At 44.5% G+C, this 11399-nt stretch overlaps 2 protein-coding genes across 2 annotated transcripts in view; both read right to left on the reverse strand.

The window, feature by feature from the left end:
* Nucleotides 1–2858: 2858 nt before the first annotated feature.
* Nucleotides 2859–5191, reverse strand: LOC109520049 (homeodomain-interacting protein kinase 1-like). The gene is made up of 7 exons (XM_019877008.1): nucleotides 4535–5191; nucleotides 4279–4460; nucleotides 4081–4204; nucleotides 3859–3990; nucleotides 3711–3773; nucleotides 3467–3633; nucleotides 2859–3402 (listed from the first exon to the last, which is right to left on the reverse strand). Exons 1-7 carry the CDS (start codon nucleotides 5045–5047, stop codon nucleotides 3288–3290), a joined length of 1296 nt encoding a protein of 431 aa, XP_019732567.1. The 5' UTR covers nucleotides 5048–5191; the 3' UTR covers nucleotides 2859–3287.
* A 5882-nt stretch (nucleotides 5192–11073) lies between these two features.
* LOC109520035 (prosaposin receptor GPR37L1-like) overlaps nucleotides 11074–11399 on the reverse strand; it is a 10463-nt gene continuing 10137 nt past the window's right edge. The window contains exon 3 of the mRNA XM_019876978.1: nucleotides 11074–11375. Within this exon, the coding sequence (XP_019732537.1) occupies nucleotides 11246–11375 (130 nt within the window). The 3' untranslated portion in view covers nucleotides 11074–11245. The remainder of the gene's footprint in view (nucleotides 11376–11399) is intronic.

Genomic DNA, 11399 nt, shown 5'->3' on the forward strand with positions numbered 1-11399 from the left:
GTGACTCACACATGAAAGACATGTAAATAATATGATTTTGATGTGCATACTAGCGTCAGGCCGAGCAGCCAAATAACCTTGGACTGGAGGGCATACTGCAAATGGAATTTCTAGATGGAAGGGTGCTATTTGTCGGTGTACTTATGTGCCAGTAAAAGACAACAAATTTGCTGCAAATATCATAAAACATGACAACAAACTTTGTTTAAAAAGTGAGAATTTCTGACGCCAGATAAAATTTCATCCACATTTAATCCAGTTTAAGCAGCAATTAAAATGAATGCGGAAAATCCCATTTAGCATGCTTGGATGCTTTTATCTGTCGAATCTTATCAAACCAGAATGTCATTTGTCGAGCTGATATGGGATCTCATTACGGTCTGTAATATTCTGCGCCTGGGTAAAAAGTCACCTTGTTTTTTTTTTTTTTTTTTTTTGCAAATCGTTTCCCCCACATCAAAGTTTAGATTTATTTTAACGAGCTGCCCTCTTTGTGTTGACAGTGTTGATTTCAACCCGTTTTCCACTCCGCGCCGTTGACTCGGCAACAGGAGAGCGCTTTGCCAAAACATTGTATTTTAAAGTTGGACGGGCCTGCAAGAGCAGCTGGCGTGGATGTACGCCAGTGCGAAAAGCGAGGCCCAAGAGGGAGGTCGAAAAGCGCTCGCATGGCAGCGCATGCAAAGACTGTGACCGTCCTATTCGGGTGGGCCTCGTGGCATGAACACCCTACACGGTAGGCTGATACAACGTGACGGCTTTTGTGACTCATCGTGGCGGACGCAAGCTATTTTGGGGGGGTGCGGATGCACATCCGAATGCATTAACATGGACACCAACAATGAATTTGTGCACTTTTATGCCTCAAAACACAACACAGAGCCTGCAAGCTGTCTGCGCCACATTAAAAATGGTGAAGTTGTCTATATCTGTGTGTGTGTGTGTGTGTGTGTGTGTGTGTGTGTGTGTGTGTGTGTGCGCGCGCGTTGCTATGAGGCAGCTTCCTTTTCATTGGACGTAGTCCCCGATTCCCTGATCCATTTTGCTTGAGTCATTGGCAGCTATGAACAGAAGATTAAAAACTCTGTTCGTGTGTGCGTGCGTGTCTGCCTTTGACTAATCTGTTCAAACGGTCAGGTGGAAGGTAAACCAGAGAATGAAAGGGAGATTTAGGATGAGCTGCGAGTGTCATCATTGGTTTACGGCGCATGTAATAAGGACGGCGGTCGCTTTAGCGTCTTTACATTAGCGAGGCGAAATGAATAACAACAACACGGATGTCAATCCGCACTGAGCGGTGTTGCTTTTGTCAAGTAGATTTTGAAAAATATAATCACATGACGCATCAAGACTTGGGCGACTGAGAATCTACCAGACATAAAGAAAAACAAAAAATATGTTGATATTGTGGCAGTAAGTTGAAAAATGCCATCGGCATGATACGAACGATATTAAGCTAACATTTTTTTGTGTCCCGAGTGTGACATGAAGAAGCTGTCACAACCCTGAGGTTGTCGGCAGTATTTTTTTCAGTATTTTGAGTCAAAATTGGACAAATTGGACAAATAAAACAACATGTCGCCCCCGTTGTCGCCAAGGGGTGCCAGTCCTAGCAAAACAGCGCTAGCAGGGGTAATCGTGGCCTATTTATGTTGACTCTGATTCCTCCCATTAGCGTACCGGCGATGCGCGATGTCATCCCGCTTAAACTCCGGCTGAACCAGAGTAGAACAGAGCGAGTGAGTTGTTGCAAAGGGGGATTGGGGGAGTGGTGGAGGATGCAAAGAGTTCTGTCAGTTTTTGACTCTTTGAGGGCAGTGATAAAATGGCGGCACAGACTCGAGATAAAAAAATCAGGCGGAATGATGGAACTGAAAGGGTTAGGGGTCGAAAGATTGTGCCTCTGTAGTACGGTTGTGCTCTGTGGTGCAGCCATGTTCAGGCATCCTTCAAGTGTTTCCTGTTCTTCCCTTACATGCTGACAGGTGACGTGGGCGGATGTGCCGGCAGACGCTGGCATTTGGGGGGGGGGGAGGGGGGGGAGACCGTGCAAAGATTTCTCCTGACATTTGTGTCAGGAGAGGGCAAAGCGTGCGCGTCCTTGAGATCCACAGATGCCGCCTTATTCACCAGTCACGCTGAACTGTCGACAAAAACACGAATTGGCAGAAAAGGCCTCAGTGTCGCGAATGATCCTGTGGTCGACTTGAGCTCTGGTGCACTCAGGGAAAATGGCGAACCAGAAATACAACAACTATCAGGCTCATTAGCATTCATCAGTGGGAGATGGCGCCCACTGGTCGTGCAAAACATCAAGGAATATCGCCAGGAGGAAAGCTCTTTACTTTGGAGTCAACCAATCCTCCATTAAGCGTCTCCAGTTGGTCCAAAATGCTGCTGCCTGCCTCTTGACCGGTACTCGTAAGAGGGAGCACGTAACTCCTACTCTGACTTCCCGCTGAACATTCGGCAAGCCCACTCGCTGCCTACCTTTAAAAACTCATCTCAAAATTCATTTCTATTCCGTGGCTGTGGTTGTTTTAAAGTGTTCTCAATAGTTGAGTTGAGAGATAGAAGGCATGAACCTGCTTCAGGCATGAAGGATAAAGGCACTAAAATCCGAGGATTAAAAAGCACTCTTCTGAATTGAATTTGACCACGTCTTGGTCGTCCCACGACGCGTGACACTCAATTACGAGTGCTCCCATCGGTATGCTGCAAAGTGTCTCTCAACATCTCACCTTGATTACAAAGTCAATGCGAACGGCAAGCGCTGGTATGTGACTATTCCATACAATGCACGAAAGTAGATTTACAATGCAGCTTAATCCTTTGTAAAAAGCACTGGAACTGAACTGTTCTTGTCGAGGCTTTGTTCAAAGGTGCTGTGTAAGAAACGAACGCCAAGAGGGAGAAACAAAACAGTCTTACGCTGCCAAGTTTTTCCATCGGACTTCAGGGCAGACCTAGATTTATTTGCGTATGATTTCTTGCACTCAGTCACAAAGTCACAGTAATCAGTTGTTTGGGGTGAAAGTAACCAGAACCCAAAGCTGAACCCAATTCAAAATCTTTTTTTTGGGGGGGTCGTCCGCAGGGGCCGCCCCAATCAGTCTTGCTCTCACGCTCAATTTTACCATAGGACAGTTCCATTTTTGTTTGCTTTTGACTTTCATTTGATATTTTTTTTTCTCCATACATTCCAATTGTTCTTATCGAAACACTCCAAAAGCAAGCGGATAGTAGGAAGTCACATCGGCGTTATCTCCCGTCATCTCGTGTCGTCCTCATCCCGAAGGGTCTTGGTGGTCCGTCACACTCCACTGCGACGGCAGAAAGTGTCCTTGGTTCAACGAGGCCTCAATCACATGCCCGCTCAGGAGATCCAAGCAGGATTTAACACTAGAAAACGTTCACATTTGAGTCAGTAAACCACCCTCGGCGACAACGGAAGCCAATTTCTTACTATTGGCAGTCGTAGAAGTTGCCAAGGAGGTGGCTCATGGTGATGAAGGGATGTTGAAGAATCTGGCTGGGTTTGATCCTTTCGTCGGGATCCAGCTGCAGCATCTTCACCAACAAATCAACGAAGCTCCTCCTGTCCAGGTCTTCTCCCGTCTGTTCGTCGCATCCCTCGTGAAAAGGAAATTAAAAAAATGTTCGGAACCACATAGAACTCATTCACTGTCTGGAACTTTCGGCATTCTTACCTCCAGAAGGTCATATAGGCTGTTTAGGGTGCAGGGTTTGCAAGAGGAACTGTAAAGATTCGACTAAACGGGATACAATTTGATTCGTCAAAAAAAAAAAAAAACCAACAAAACTGCACTGACCGCAACCCTTGAAATCATTCCGTACCTTAAACATCCAAAGGGTCGGTGTCCTTTTCTCATTTCCGGAAATGTAATGTTTGAAATACTGCTTTGAGTACACTCCGGTATTCAGCAGATGATTGGGTGGCTTTCCGATGACTCGAAGTACGTGTCTCATCTAGTGAAATAACATCCGCATTGACCAAAAGGGAGTTTTTGCGGGTTGGATCTCTAGGCTTGGTCTCAAAGGAGATTCAACCCGACTCACCATATCAAACTCATCGCTGCTGGGGAACAGCGCTTTGCCCATGAACAGTTCTGCTGCAATACAGCCGAGAGACCAGATATCAATAGCCTCATTGAAGGAAGCACCCAGAAGAATCTCTGGAGACCTTCACCAAAACATTGACATTTTAATAGCCTTTCATGATCACGATTCATTTTTATCCCGTCGTCGCTCGCTCACCTGAACCAGAGCGTCTGAAGTTCCGAGCCCCTGAACCGTTCCGAAGTCAAATTGGCCGTGCCGAAATCGATGATTTTCACCCGCAGTGGCTGATGCACATGATCCACGAGCATGATGTTATCCGGTTTGAGGTCGGTATGGGCTATCCCGAGGCTCTTGAGGAGTTGCAGCGATAAAGCAACCTGAAACGGAGACGAATGATCATTTCGCCACATCCGATCTTTGGACAATCCGACATTCGGTAGGGGAAGCAAACCTGCTGCAGAATAGGTCGTATCTCTTTTAGCTCCAGAATGTCTCTCTCTCTGACCAGGTATTGGTAAAGACTCATGTCTAGCTTCTCAAACTCGTGACAATAATGGCCCTCGTGGACAAAGGAGCTGAACCATTTGACGATGTTGTATTTTTCCAAATTGAAGTTTTTCAGCACTTCCAGTGTTTCCACCTCCGTCTGCACGTCATTGTTGAAATCTTTCTCCATGATGATTTTCAAAGCCACTGATTCATCCGTGTCCAGCTTCCTGCAGTGGACGACTTTTCCGAACGACCCGCACCCCAAAACACTCTCCACAATGTATTCTGCAGAGGGTGAGCATATCAAAGTTCCCACATTCAGCTCTAACTCCTCGCCGAAAACGCTTCCGGATGAACTTGACTCATCACTCCATGCCGCATAGTGGAATAATATTGACATGTCATCTGCCGATTCAAGCTGATTGTAAAACTCGAGTTCTTTTGCGCATGGTGTTTGTACGTGTATCCATTCCATTTACAACCGGACAGCTTTCGATGTGCTGTGAAGGTGAATTGGGTTGAATGAATAGTGGAGGCAGAGAGTGTTTGAGGGTGAGTCTGCCATGCAGCGTATGCGGCGGCGGTGGCGGGGATGGGGCGGGGAGGGGGGTGGGGGAGACCGGCGGAGGGCGTACTCACCGCTCATGATAAAGTTGCGGTCCAGGAGCTTGAAAAAATGATGTAACTGACACTGCTAAAGGACGGACAGCCACCACCGGCGTCTTTCGATCACAGGAACGGCGCCGCTCACAGCTCTAATATGTCATCTCATGACATCACCCACAGCGTTGCCTCCGTGTTGGGAGCGTTTGGTCACGGGCGAAGCCCGATCAGAGCGTCATATCGTCAAAAATGCTGAGGCAGCATGGGTAATTTCCAGACTTGTCCAAGTGGAAATTTATAGTTATATATCAGAGATTTCATTTGTTATTCAAATTGTGTTGAGCCCGTATTACACGACTTGTTTCGGATGAACGTGTATCAGTTCCAGGAAATGTATACCGAATGTAAAGCTGTACGAGATTTATTTGCGATAAACAAGGTTCCACTGTACAATTCTTTGCGTTACGTGGCTTTATCGGTAATATTTTATTTTGAAACAGTTTTCATTCAAGATGATATGGCAAGCTTATGAGTGAACTGGAGACACAATTGCTCCTTGTCCTCGCCCACCGGTGCTTCCGCTGCACTTAGCCATCGACTGCCGCCTCCTCAGGAGGAGTGTCTGGCGCAGCTTGTGGCTCGAGTGCAATAATCAGGAAGTCACACGGCACCAAAAGAAGGGGCCCAGTCTGTCAGGATGGGTCCTCTTTTCCAATCTGGTGGCCCGGCCTGTCCTTTGTCCACTGCAGTGGAGCATTTGGGTGAATGATATGAAAAAGGTTTTTAGGAGGTTCAGCCCATCAATGGGAGATTATCAGTATGTGTGTGTGAGAGAGTGTGTATACAAGTGAATCTGGAAGAAAGATAGCAATGAGATGGACTCGATGGTGGAGGCATGGAGAAGCAAAGCGCCCCGCTGTTTTGTGCATGGGAGTATCAACTAAAGCTTCCATCACCATCTGAATGGAGGTTTTGTTGGTGCGCAGCCGTCCCGATAAGAATTTCCTTGTGTTTGCGTGAAAGCCTGCTCTAGGAATTCAGTGTTTTCATCTAGTGGTGGTAGAACAGGAACAGATCCCGTGTGGAGAAATTTTCCAATGAAAATCATAAATTGAGCAGGGTGATGGCCGTAAAGCTTCTCAAACTCATCCAGAAGTGTTTCGTGGCTTCCGGGATATTTTTGACCTGCATTGGCCTCCGAAATTTTTTTTCCCAAAACTAACAGCTTACATCACAAAAATGAAAGCCGTTCATCCCATAATGTGATGATGTCGCCCACTATGACATCCGGCGCCGCATTATGATGGCATCCATAACTAATCAATCCCGACGTGATTAAGAATGACTGAAATTCAATTCATGCAAATTGCATTTGATTTCCACCGCTTGTTATACTTCCCTCCCGCGAAAACTAATTTTTGCTCCACGACATGCTCGCCGCCATGAAAACCATCCGCCCCACAACATTACTGAGGTTGAACCATTTGTGAGCATTATCCTCACTCCTGCACACTATAAATTGACTGCCCTAATGCGGTTACGCCACCGCTCAAGAGTAAACACTTCGGAAACTGTGCTCCTTGATGAAAATCGGATTTTCAAGCAGCGTGGTGGCTCCCTCTGAGCACCGGCAAAGTTGGAGGGCGTTAATTGGGGTTTCAATTCGTCGTCCTCCCTGTGATTTAAACTACCAACGGCCATTATTGACGAGACGGGTTCGCCGTGGCAACGGGGAGCATGGATTTAAGGCCGAGGAGGATAAAGGTAGAACAAGGGAGGGCTGGAGCGATAAAACGGCAGATAAAAAGCGCAGATGCCGCAGATTAAAAAGGCAAAAGATAACCTACAGTTCCAAGGGGAAGAGATGTCTCAAGAGGAAGGCGGGGCCACCTCGGAGAAGGATCACCACTCTCTAATGATCAGTCTGCTGGCTGAATGGTTTCCATGGCAATAAGGGGCGCTCGTTAAAGAAGGCCCATCAAGTACTCAGCAGCAGGTGTCCGTCTGTGGCCCCCTTTTTTTTTTTATTATTATTATTATTATTGTTGCAACATGCAAAACCTAAAATATTTGCCTCGGTTCAATCCGGGGTTGCGAAACACTTCCTCGGCAACAACTCGGCCTTGTATAAAGGCAATCTGCATTGTTTAATTGGGGTCCTTCACCTTTTCGAGCGTGTGAAATGCATCTCCTGTCTTTCGTTTCTTTGTATCCGCCAATGTATCATTACCGGCCTTGCTGGCTTGCTGTTGAGGTTGGGAGAGAAAAGATCTTTTGAAGTCACGAAACCTCATTAGTCGCTCCCTGGCATTTAAGGAATTTATTATTGCACGCACACACTTGAGATCCATCAATGAAAATGCTTCACGTTCACTTGAGCGTTTCCCCCGTGACCTCGAAATGAGTGACAAGGCAAACAAAAGTAACCCATTCCGTCCCGTAATATCTGCTCAGTGTGGCGAAACTTTTTTTTTTTCCCTTCAGCTATCAGATCTTGTGTTTGGCTCATCTTTTTGGCGGCGTCGCAATTATCTGAATTCAATGACAGGCCAGTTTTGAGCACAAGTTTATTTACCTCATTGGCAGAGCTGTATCGATATGGTATCCGTAACCCGTGACGTGTCTCCATAGCAACAGCCCTACTGGTGTGGCGGCATGGATTCTTGCTTTAAATAGAATGGAAAAAAGACTTCAGAGGGAGTTGCCATAGCGAGCTGGCAACAAGGAGTATTTGTACTTGTCGCAGAAAGAAAGAAGGTAAGGGGCATTTTTCCAGTTTGTATTCGCTAATTTAGCATTTTTTGAAACCTTGGTTAGCCCGTGTTAGCAAAACCGTCAGTACAAAGGGGCGTGTAGAACAAAAGACATGTAGTTGCACAAGTGTGCACACCCTCTTGACTGTTCAGAATGCCTCAATCACATTTAAACTCGTGTTAAGTTTGAAGTGCCTCTGATTAACCCCAAATAAACTTCAGCTGTTCTCGTGGGCTTTTCCTGACATTTTTTTTTCTAGCAGGAGTGACGTTTTTGCGCAGTTCCAACTGCCATCTCCCAATCACATGTGGGAAAATGTTTCATGGGCCGATTCAACTTTTTTGGGCAGGAAAAGCCTACTAGAGCAACTGCAAGTTAATCAGGGTTAATGTCAAGCACTTTATATGGTGCCAGATATCTGTTAATTCCCAATGAACATGAGTTTGAAAATAGATTGGTCAATTTTGAACACATCCATCCGCCCAGTTATAAGGGGTGTGCACACTTATGCAAACACAGTGTTTACTTCTCCCGTTGAATACATTTTTTTCAATGAAGTTGTACAGGTTCCAGTTCTCGTTAATGGTGTAATGACTTAATCTTGGTCTTGTTTTTTTTTTCTTTATGTCTTCCCCTCCTGGGAAATGAAGAGGGGTGTGTAGACTTTTTAAAAAAAATATTCACTGAAAGTGTATTTCTTTCTAGAGTTTGTACTTTGACTTCAGTACTTCACTAAATTGACCCACCATGACGACGATAACAGGAAACACATCAAACTCAGATTTTAGGGTTTTAATGCAGTTTTTCATTCTTTGATAGACAAAGGGACAGTTTTTGGCTATATAAAAAGCTACTAAGGATTAGAAACCAGTGAAGCGGGGGTTGAAGACGACAGTGCATGTGCTTACATTGGCGGCCACCAATTAGGGACGGAGGACAATCACGCAGTTGAGAATACGTACCGTATGCCACAAAAACCACTTCATCAACACTTTGAACCGCACAAAACTACACACCGAGCCACTTGGAACGCCTCATGTTGAAAATGCTGCATCAAAATTTGGGAGGTCAGACGACTCGAGTGCCCCTAAATCCCGGACTTGACTTGAAATAATGAGCTGTGATTTGTGGTTGGGGGTTTGCGCATAGCACCACGGTTCGTTATTAACGGCACTGCAAGGTCAACCTTTCGGGATTGTCGACAATGGCGCCAGACTGACCTCACGAGCGCTCCAAATGTCCGCTTACCCCAAGACCGGGAGTAAAAAAAAAAAAAAAAAAAAAAAATCAAAATGTTTGGCAGTGCAGAATTGAACTGATTATGAGACATGGAGTAGTCTACGATAAGGCCATTATAATTAATTTTTTTGTTGCTTTTGGTCAATCTAAGAAGAAAAGAGTCGTCCCCATGAAGCAATGACTAATTCGCAGCGAAAAACAAAAAACAAAAAACATGCACCAGAATGACCTTTGTGAGATATTTTAAGCATTTTGAATTACATATCCATACTCAATACGGTTCTTGCTCTGACATGGAGTGATAATTGCCCAGGACGCATAAAAATAAGCAGGTACCACTTTATGGGGACGACTTTTGATATCTATAAACGTAAACTACCTTTTGGCTATTTCACCGTGATTGTAATGAGCGACAATATTTTCAAAAGTATCTCCATCCAGGTCTCTGATAACCCTTTCAGTGCCCAAGCAGTCCAATCCATTCGAACGAATGGCAGCTCCCCCCCCCTCCCCCCCCAATTCAAATGGATTGGACGTCAAACTCGCGATGAAGTAATTGAAATTCATAGCAATGGCACTGAAAGAGTGATTAAAAAAAACAAAAAAAAAACATTTACAGTACAACACACTCATTGATTTGTCATTTTGACACATTTAAAAGTCGTCACTTTGGCGCTGTTTTGCATGCTCGTGGTAGCACTCTACTCTAGCTGATCGGTTATTCCAACATTTAAAAATGTTTTTTGTAAAGTATAGTCCAAAGCCACACAAATCAACACCATTTGTCTCCAGAAATGACGTGTGCAGTTCAATTACTGTGGAACTGACTTATTTGTTGATTACAGCGCATTCATAAGAGCACCAAAGAGTGTACAGTTTTTTTTTTTTTTTTAAATGATACAACAGTGTCGCAGGCATTTTCGCATTGTCCATGCTGAGTTCGTGTTTTATATTTTTGATGAGCCTGTCGAGAAGCTTTTTTTTTTTTTTTTTTCCCATTTCCACTTGATCACGCTTCTCTGAGACCAGCCCAGTAATGTCCAACGCGGTCACGCTAAACGTGTTCACTATGTACAGTGGAGACACCCCATTAAGTACACTTGCACAATTTACTGTATTGACACCCTAAATAAGATCTGTACCAAATATTCCGCAATTTTGGAGACAGCTTTTTGTACTGAAGTTCAACAGACCGTGCAAGCTTAAAAAAAAAATCTCCCATCACAAATATGCGTGAAATGACAATTATAGTAGATTTAAAAAAAAAAAAATGTAAATAGAGTCGTGTAGTAATGTCAGGCAGTGTTAACCGATTGGATTTTTTTTTAAAACCCTTTCATGCACCAGTATTGATCACCTGTAACCTGGGAACATGACCAGCTGTCCACTGTAGTCACCCCTGTAGTTGCCCGGCATCATTTCAAAAACCCCAAAAAAGTTTGCTTGGCAACGAGAGATCTGAAATGTATTTGTACACTCACACAAAAAAGAAACAGCAAAAAAAAAAAAGTCTGTGTGTCTTTAAAGGGTGTGGCCTAGTTGGTGACGTCGACAGCTCTGACTCCACCCTGAAAAAAAAAATCAAAAAATCGGAGGGGTATTTATTTAAAAAAATTTGAACAGTTTTTTGAACAAAAAAAAAAAAAAAAAAAGGAAATTCATTTTAATAGTTGAGTCACTGAGGAAATTTGAATCTTTATTGCAATGTGCTCAATTATTCGTAGAAACTACTCCTGAGGTCAAATAAAATTCAATGAACGTTTTTGAATTTTTGGAGTGAGCAAAAAACGCTCATCAAGAGAAATTCAAATTCAATGGAAATATTGAATCGATAATTGCTAATAATATGCAAGTAAAATTGATCAGAACTCTCGTTATAAAATTGACTTCGAATTTCGTCAATTTTCAGTTTGCATCTTCTCCATGCTTTTCATTTTGTATTGGCGTGTGACGGCTGACATTTTTCCATCGGGGCTGCAAATGATGACCGCTTCCACTTAGCGGACCGAATGAGAAACGGGAGGCCTAACCGTGCCCTCCATCATCGGGACTGGCCAAGGCAAACGGGATCTTCAGCTCAGCAGTGAGATCCGGCCGGCGTGTAGTTACTCAGCTCCCGGCGAATGGTGCTGAACGGCGACAGCTCCAGCTCGGTGGTGCACTCGTGTTCGTTATCGTCACTGGCCGTGGTGGAGGATGGCGTGCGGCTGGAGCAGGAGGCACAACAACCA

Source organism: Hippocampus comes, unplaced genomic scaffold, assembly GCF_001891065.2.
Source record: "Hippocampus comes isolate QL1 unplaced genomic scaffold, H_comes_QL1_v1.1 scaffold127, whole genome shotgun sequence".
NCBI lineage: Eukaryota > Metazoa > Chordata > Actinopteri > Syngnathiformes > Syngnathidae > Hippocampus > Hippocampus comes.

Bases quoted from the DNA above. Each gene is read 5' to 3' on its own strand.
- LOC109520049 (XM_019877008.1), bottom strand. From the start codon at position 5,047: ATGGAATGGATACACGTACAAACACCATGCGCAAAAGAACTCGAGTTT. The intron at 3,991-4,080 runs GTGAGTCGGGTT...TTATTTCACTAG, and splicing joins GCAGCGATGAGTTTGATATG to ATGAGACACGTACTTCGAGT. The intron at 3,634-3,710 runs GTAAGAATGCCG...CCTTTTCACGAG, and splicing joins GCCTATATGACCTTCTGGAG to GGATGCGACGAACAGACGGG.